Source organism: Pinus tabuliformis, chromosome 8 (genome assembly GCF_031772625.1).
Source record: "Pinus tabuliformis cultivar Carrire ecotype Pingquan chromosome 8, CPIR1, whole genome shotgun sequence".
Taxonomy (NCBI): domain Eukaryota; kingdom Viridiplantae; phylum Streptophyta; class Pinopsida; order Pinales; family Pinaceae; genus Pinus; species Pinus tabuliformis.
The window spans coordinates 659,641,538-659,650,283 of NC_142294.1; the positions used below are offsets into that span (position 1 = coordinate 659,641,538).

Genomic DNA, 8,746 nt, shown 5'->3' on the forward strand with positions numbered 1-8,746 from the left:
ATTGTAATCATCAATCATCACTTACCAGTCAATATTTATATTCTTTGATAATATCCTCTCGAAATTTATATATATATATATAACTTAGATTCATGAATTTGGAATTTGGATGAAAACCACTTAAAAGGATGTCGTTTCAATATTTGAAAATATGGCTGTAATATTTATTACGTAGCTTATGAGCATCATGGTGCTTGACCGTAAACACTATAGGACTTGAAACGGTTAACATATGATGAAAGAGAAACGATATAAACAACCAGCGATTGAACAAAATGTCAAAATGTAGGAGACATACAAAAATTACATCAGTTTCCTGAGCAATGAACTCTAAGCAAAATTACATCAGTTTCCTGAGCAAAATGTAGGAGACATACAAAAATTGTCTAGTAAGAATCAATGTATGACTTCGCAGATAGCACAAGTTTATGCTATTGCACTGCGTTCTCCAGCATTTCTGAAGGTGATGGGCTTCTTGAGTTCTTGTATTTTGTCTTTAATTGCTGTTTCCTGGAAGCAGTTTTCACAAGTCCATGTTAAGTCTGCAAATGTTGTAGGAATATATAGTTGAAATCACAATCAAAATACTGCTGGATACTAAGAATGGCTAGTAATTTATTATTTTACACGGAGAATACTCCAAAAAACAATGGTATGGCTAGCAATTTATATTTTACACGGACAATACTCCCAAAAAAAAATGGAATGGCTAGTAATTTATAATTTTACACGGAGAAAACTCCAAAAAAAAAAATGAAATGCTTCAGATGGAATGATAACAATAATTCTAATGCCCTAGGTCCATGACCGATATCTCATAATCAGGAAACCGTGGTATAACTTAAGCGCACGCGAAGTAAAAATCGTGGTGTAACTCAAGTGTATGGCAAGTAAAAATCGTGGTGTAACTTAAGTTTATGGCAAGTAAATATTTCACCACGATATGACACCCCTCTTCAAACTTTTTTAAAAAGCCAGCCACCCAACGATCAGCATTCTCAACCCATTCACTGTGATGATTGCCAGCTGTCTTGGTAACCGGATGTAACTGCAACAACAGGCAATGTAAATATATAAATCTCAAAAGAAATAGAGCCACCCAACGATCAGCATTCTCAACCCATTCACTGTGATGCATGCCAGCTGTCTTGGTAACCGTATGTAACTGCAACAACAGGCAATGTAAATATATATATATCAAAACAAAAAGTCCAAATACTATAACTAAATACAAATGAATCTAAAAAACAAATGGCATAGCTCACCTTTTTCCCCATTTGCCCTTGTTGTTCCTTCACTTTTTGACGTAGTTTTGTTATTCCCATGTTGACCCTCAATTGCTTTTCCTGAAAACAATAGACATCCACAACTCAACTGTTATCTTTGTCTAAAATTAGAGTTTTTCTGAATTAACTTTCCATGTTTAGACCATTTCTAATTTTCTAACAATTCAAGTAGCTGTGTTGTAATGGGACGACGTGCTTCCTTGCAATGTTACTTGAGATAGAAGTTATGACCTTTTGTCTGTAAACAAGTTTCCTTAACGAAAAGATAGAGATTTTGAGCTAGGACAAACTTCAGCCCAGTTGACAAGCATTGAAATAACATACACACGAGTTTCCTCTTACCTTCACATAGCTAACTCCAAGGTCTTTCCTTGTGTATCCACGATCAAGGTTGCGCATAACATAGTCATTGTAGCCTTTAAGTAACCTCATTATGACATCCGATGTTGAGACACCATCGGTCCGCTTTGTTTCCTTAAATTTTCCAGCTGACTTGACCTGGAAGAATATATTATTTTAAGCTTCTCTTGTGCTATAGACATACTTCAATCATAATACTCAATACACAACCACAATTTACAAATGCCCTAATACTCACAAATGCATAGACATCGTTGGCAGCTCCACTGGTATCGGCATACCTGCAAAAGCATAAAAATGTTAGCGTTTAATATCATGTCAACTATCTATGCATTGTTTATCTTGTGAGAAAAATCATTCACTGCATAACATAGTTATTGCCAATCTCTAGAGCAAAGGGTTAGCTCAATCGGTTGTTACCCATATTACTTGGCTTTTAACTAGTTCCATGCAGGTAGATGCCCAGTTTGAATCCCCTTGGTTGAGACATACTAATCTATGCCAACAGGTTTTCTAGGGATAGTATCTAGAGATGTGGGGACGCAAACCTTGGGTTTGACAAAGGTTTTTCTTGGAAAAAACTAAGAATATATTGCTAAGCTCTGCTAATAGTTATTGCAACAGGTTTGCTAGGGATAGTATGTAGAGATGTGGGGAAGCAAACCTTGGGTTTGACAAAGGTTTTTCTGGGAAAAAACTAAAAATATATTGCTAAGCTCTGCTAATAGTTATTGCAAGAAAAATGATTCTTCTAACTTTGGCATTCTTTTCCTATTTACAAACAGGTTCATAAGAAATTTCAAAATTGAACAAGCCAGCCACGAATGTTCAATTCCCCATATTAGCAAGCAAACAATTGGTGCCAAGTGCAAATCCTAGGTGATTTCAAAGGAAGAGCCCCCTGCCAAGGCAACTTAGCCAAATGGAATTAATTGTGTTCAGTGGGTTCTCCCTTGAGGATCGTTTCACCTACATAAGTGAGCCACTTGTGGTCCTAAGTCTTCAGGCAAGTGATAATTTTTCTTTTTAAGCTCAAAACAAAGCCCTTCCAAAAGAACAAAAATTTAAAAAACATAGCCTGTTAGCAAATATTAGCCAGTAGGATTCCCGGGATTATATTTTATGGTTTCCATATTCTTACTAAAACCTAATTCTTTAAGACAAATTACAGTTTTTGTAATTTCACCTACCTTAGCCTAGATTTTCTGTTCTTTCTCCTCTTTTCTATAAGCAAAATAATTAACACATTACTAGTGGAGTTCATGTAGTGGTGACTTACGGAAGGGCATCATGGGCTACAAAGTCAATCTTATTCTTGTCTAAGAATTCTTGATTGATCACCCATGGAGCATCTGGGATAACTTCGTCAACCCACCTGCATAGAGTGCCATAAACACAAAACAATAGGGTGTCATCTAAAAGGATGCCTTCATGCAATCATGAGATAATACTTTGCAACGCTGAACTAAACATAAAGATGAACTGCAAAAGATAATCATGCTAACTTTTGTTTTATTGCAATGAAAAAAGTGGAAATCATTCTTAGTGATGGATAGCTGACCGATGACATAGATTCTAAATAGACAAAAAAAGCATCAAAATGTTGTTTCACGAGAAAAAGAAACCAAAATCAATCCGGACCTGCAATGGCGAAGGGATTCATAGCGCTCAGCTGCAGTCATTACAGTTTTTCCCTTATACCTGCCAGTGACTTCATCATTGCAGCAACCCACAAGGAGGTATGTGTTTGGAAACCTGCCAGATGTGAGAACAAATTCATCAATAAGTACTGAGAAAACTTTTGTTGCAGAAATATGTAGGGTTCTCATAGTATGCTCAAAAACCACAATGCCTAAAGGTGACAAATATTAGTGTTCATTGATCTGTGGTAGATCCACCCACTGCACCAGTGGGCCTATGTCGGTGTGATATAAAACTTGATTACTCCATTAAAACTAGAGTTCTCACAGCAAGCTCACTCACAAAAGTGACAAATGCCCAAATTAGTTGGGCCCAGGTAGATCCAGGAGGATATGAGCAAATTGTATTCACTAAATTTCAATGTAAATAACGAAATCTAAGTGAATTGTTTGTAGTTTATTGAAAGAGATTTAACAGTTTCAGTACAAAAGTGAATGTGTTTGACTGACTCAAATAATTGCCATGGTATTCATAAATGTGTCCGACCTATTGTTAGTTTTTGGGATCTACTTTTGATATGCAGATAAAAGCAGAGTTTTATTGTATTCAGAAGTATAAGAGCAGTGAAACAGCCACACATAATTTTGGACAGATGGGATTTGCTACAGCAGATCTGGAAGGGGGAGTATATATGTGGAACCAAATATCAGCATAGGGATATGCCACTGCAGTCTGTGATAATATCTACTGAGATTCACTGCAGCACCACAGTTTATAGATAACAATCACAGGCCAAAGCAATACAAAAGGCATCATACTGAAATCCCCATTTATATAAGTAGCAGCAGAGGGAAGGATGATCTAATATCAACTTCATTACTTGCACCTCAAAACCAACTTCCAAGAAGCTATTCGTGCATTAATTTCCAGATTTGGAAAGCTTTTGGTGCAGTTAATGCCTTGTAAATTCCCTTTATCACAGAATTGTATGTGGGTTTTGGTGCCTTCAATGGCTTACAAACCAACAGAAAGAGGCTTACAATAGAGAAGCCAAGGTTTCAATTCTATGGATTTTGTCACATCACCGCCTCGCACAGTATTAGAAATCTGAGAACAGGGCAACAGATTCTACCAAGGGCTTAAACTGAATAAGCAATATCCAGCAGTTCCCCAATTTATGAATGAAGCATAGTTTAACTTAATGGTCACACCATAAATATATTGCCCGAGCTTAAGACATAATTAAAACCATAACAAAAACATTAGCGCAAGATTCTCAAACAAATACTCACAGTTTCTTGGCCTGCTCCAGTGATCGTGCATGCCCAAAGTGAAACAAATCATAAATTCCATCCGCATAGACCCTGACGGGCTTCTCAGTCCTCTCGTCCTTCACGGGATTTGGAGATGGGTGCGGTTTGAATCTCACTGGCGGCTCGTAGACAATCTCTGCACAGCTCTGCTGCCGGGGTTCTTGATCCATCGTCTTATCCTTCTCAATTGTGTAAAATTCCACTGCTATAGCCAACGAAATCGAGGCAAAAAATCCCTGAGCGCAGGAAACGATTACCTTAAAAAAGATCAACTCTTCCAAATTCAGGATGGGATGATTTGACCAAAGATTATGGGCGAGTAAGCATAGATCGGGGAGTACACTTGGAGCGAGTGGAGAATGAACCCTTGGCTAGGATTGTGCGCAAAAATTGGGCCACGCGCCTTGTCGGCTAGATATGGCATACGCGCCTAGTCCGCGTTGATTACTGAAGTCGGCCGGGATCTCCGCGGTTTTGCACAAAGGTCGATTCGATTCCGCAGGTGGTATCATAATATTTTGCCGTATTGAAAGGGATGGTGGTAAGATGGGTCTGAACTATTACATGTGATAATTGTGATGTAGATAATTGTTGTCTTTTATTTTGGAAATAGGAGGATAAAGGGTGTAAGGTTGCATGGTTTGAGTATAATTAGAAATAATGTTTTGATTTATTATGATCAAGTTAAAAAAGATTTTTGATTTATTATGATCAAAGTTAAAATTATTTATGAATGGGATTTTGTTTGTGGGCATGCTTTTGTAAATTTCTGGTTAGATATTTAGATATTTATTGTGGGTAGTTGGTATTAATATAAAGGTTGTATTTATTTTGGGTGGCTGGTATTAGCACAAGAATTATAATGGTAATTAGTTAAATTTAAATTTGAACTTAACTGATGTTGAATAATTTTGGTTAGTTATACATTTATTTAAATTTATCAAAATGATAATGAGAATATAGGAAGTAGTAGTTGTGTTTTATTTTATTTTTTTATGGTTTAATATTAATTATTAGATTATTAATTAAAAATAAAAATATTTAAATTTTTACGGTTTAATAATAGTTATAGGATTATTAATTAAAAATAAAAATATTTAATTTTTTGGTTATTGGTTATTAATTAAGAAAATAAGAATATTTATACCATTATTAAAAAGAACCTATTTAATCAACTAATAGATAATAATCTCTATAGATATTCAACATCCACTATTAATACAGATATGCCAATTATATATCAATCAAAATGTATTTTAATATTAAATTTTTTAATATATCAATTAAAATAGAAAATAAGTTGATATATATTTATTTGTATTTAGAAGAAAAAAATGTTAAATACATTTTCTAAATCATATTTAATTTAATATTATTGATTGAGTAATATTTGCAAATTTGTAATATTACTCACTCTTGTGAGCATCACTAAATGCAATGAGTGCTAAGTGGACTATTCAAAAACCATGAGAAATTAGTCAAAATTGTCATAGATGAATGACTTAGTTAAAGCAATTGAATCCCAAAAAAGTGATATCTAATTTGCAATTTATTATTAATAATATTATTACTTAAGATAGATAGATTTAACACCTTAAAATACCTTATTTACATATAATTTTTTAATTTAATATTATCGATTAAGTAATATATGTTAAAATTGCAATCTATTATTAATAATACTATTTTTAATATAAACAAATTTAATACTTTAGAAACTATTTGTTTAAACTATCAATTCATAATTTATTTAAATCATCCCCAATGTGGGGTGATCATTATAGCCATCCTTAAAGCTTGATCACCATTTATCGTATATACCTTCTAGTGCTTGTTAGATATTCATTACGTAAATGAGGGTAGGTACACTTGGTTTATTTTGTTGAGAAGGTTGTCATCACATCAATTAAAGACATCGCCTTGTGATGAACACTTTAGTTATTGTTATTAATCATAGTTCAATTATTGGCAGTTCAATGGCTATCCTCCTTGGGAATTTCAGTCCTTAGTTCGTGTACTCGATCATGGTTTCTTTAAATCATGCTTCAATGTGGCATCCCCTTCCCCTAGTGAGCTTTATTTTGTCCTCTATCTTTGTAGAAATTTTGAATAATTTAACACATATTCAACAGAGATTATCCTGATCGTGTACTATTGCGGAATACATACACAATACATAAGCTCCTCTACATTGATCATCAATGTAGCAGCATCAATAACAATAAAACATCAAGAGCATTCACACATTAACACAGTATGTAACCCAGGGAAAGCATCTCGCTAAAAACCCCACACTATCTGTATATTAATGATTGAGACCATGTAACATTACAAAGTACAATGCTTATCACAAGCAATCCAGTACCAGCTCCACCTGTTACACACAATACAGCTAAGATCTGACCTCCAAATCTATTCCACTGCTTGCCTGCCTCCACTACTCAATACTTGCTCAAGAATGAATGAGAATGGTCTACCAAACTTGTTTTTCACCTCCAAAGAATCACTCACAATGTGTAAGACGTGAGCAGAATCTACAAACTGGGCAAATACATGAGAAAACTCATTGGCGTACTCAATCCCTTAATTGTGCAAGATCTGATGCACAACTATAGTCACAACTGATAGCAATCTGATTCTCTAACACCTGTCCCTGCTGAACTGAACATGCACTGACATGCAACTGAGTTAACTGATGTATTCTATAGTTGTATTATGAGTTAATAATTAGTTTAACAACTCATCATTAGTCTATCTGCAATTAGACTAACTACAACTAGTTTAACCAAGTCAAACTGAACACAACTCCATCAACTCCACAATCAACTCCACCAAACTCAACTAATTGAGTTCTAACTGAAGTCATGCATGCAACAACTCAACTGACTCATAAGAAAAATGTACTTCCTTCTGACAGCTGCATGGGCCACATCTGTAGCTCAAACTAAAGTGCTCCAAGAGAATAAGATCAAGTTTATAGTCCAAATATTATTATGAGACAATAATATTTGACTTTTCTATTTTTGACAGCCAGTCTAAAAATAGACTTTGATCACCCACACTGTGGTCACCCACACTTTGGTCACCCACATTGTGATCACTCACACTTTGGTCACCCACATTGTGATCACTCACACTGTGATCAAAAATAAAACTTGCGCCATAATTTGCCTACGGGCCCACTTAGTGAAGGCGAATCTTTTCACTAAGCTCCATCATCTTGTTGCAATCTCAACACTCCCTCTCGACAAGATATGGATTATCAGCAACCCCTATCCTGCCTCGGTGGTACTTGAATTTGCTCCTGGTGAGAGCCTTCGTCAGAATATCAGCATCCTGATCCTCCGTTGGAATGTATGAAAGCAACATGATCCTCCACTGCACACAATCTCTAATATGATGGTACCTAATGTCAATATGCTTAGATCTATCATGAAATACAATATTAGCCGAGAGTTTAATGCAACTCTGGTTATCACAGTAAATCACAGTAGGATCCAAATGAGAACCGAACAAACCAACCAGGATCTTCCTCATCCATATAGCCTCGCATGCAACCAAACTTGCTGCCATATACTCGGCCTCCGCTGAACTGAGTGCCACGAATCTCTGCTTCCTGCTGTACCAAGAAACTGTTGTCGATCCAATACTGAAGACCCCTCCTGATGTGCTCTTTCTGTCCGTTGGGCTCCCTGCCCAATCTGCATCCGTGAAGCCACATAGCTTCACCTCATCCTCCTATATGTACCACAAACCATATCCCGATGTGCCCCTCAAGTAGCGCAATACATGCTTGCCCGCCTTCCAGAAGAGCTTGGTAGGCTTAACCATAGCTTGTGAAAGCTGGTTAACTGCATAGCATATATCAGGTCGTGTATTGACCAAATACATCAGCGACCCCACCAACTGTCGATAAACAGTGGCATCCACTTCTTCTCCCGAAGTGGCATCCTCCTTCCTCCAACCTCCAAGAAGAGGAGTATCAACAGGCTTGTAGCCATGCATGTTGAACTTCTCCAGTATCTCCCGAGCATACTTTCCCTGAGAAACAAACAGTCCACCACTGCGCTGCCATATTTCCAATCCTAGGAAATAGTGAAGGAGGCCCAAGTCCTTCATCTCAAACTCTGTAGAAAGATCCTTCTT

The 8,746-nt window shown here is 36.2% G+C and overlaps 1 protein-coding gene across 2 annotated transcripts; it reads right to left on the reverse strand.

Annotated features, from left to right (window-relative positions):
- Positions 1-233: 233 nt before the first annotated feature.
- Positions 234-5,076, reverse strand: LOC149237318 (choline-phosphate cytidylyltransferase 2-like). Of its 2 annotated transcripts, XM_089372626.1 has the most exons (8): positions 4,580-5,076; positions 3,288-3,401; positions 2,926-3,021; positions 1,885-1,927; positions 1,629-1,784; positions 1,266-1,346; positions 938-1,165; positions 234-510 (listed from the first exon to the last, which is right to left on the reverse strand). In XM_089372626.1, the coding sequence occupies exons 1-8, from the start codon at positions 4,768-4,770 to the stop codon at positions 427-429; spliced, it is 993 nt and encodes a 330-aa protein (XP_089228752.1). In that variant the 5' UTR covers positions 4,771-5,076; the 3' UTR covers positions 234-426. The 2 variants fall into 2 exon arrangements, with proteins under 2 accessions (XP_089228752.1, XP_089228751.1); XM_089372625.1 differs by lacking the exon at positions 234-510 and having other exon boundaries at positions 550-1,165.
- Between the last annotated feature and the right edge of the window lie 3,670 nt (positions 5,077-8,746).

Bases quoted from the DNA above. Each gene is read 5' to 3' on its own strand.
- LOC149237318 (XM_089372625.1), bottom strand. From the start codon at position 4,770: ATGGATCAAGAACCCCGGCAGCAGAGCTGTGCAGAGATTGTCTACGAG. The intron at 1,785-1,884 runs GTGAGTATTAGG...ATATTCTTCCAG, and splicing joins CCAACGATGTCTATGCATTT to GTCAAGTCAGCTGGAAAATT. The intron at 1,347-1,628 runs GTAAGAGGAAAC...TATTGTTTTCAG, and splicing joins TTGGAGTTAGCTATGTGAAG to GAAAAGCAATTGAGGGTCAA.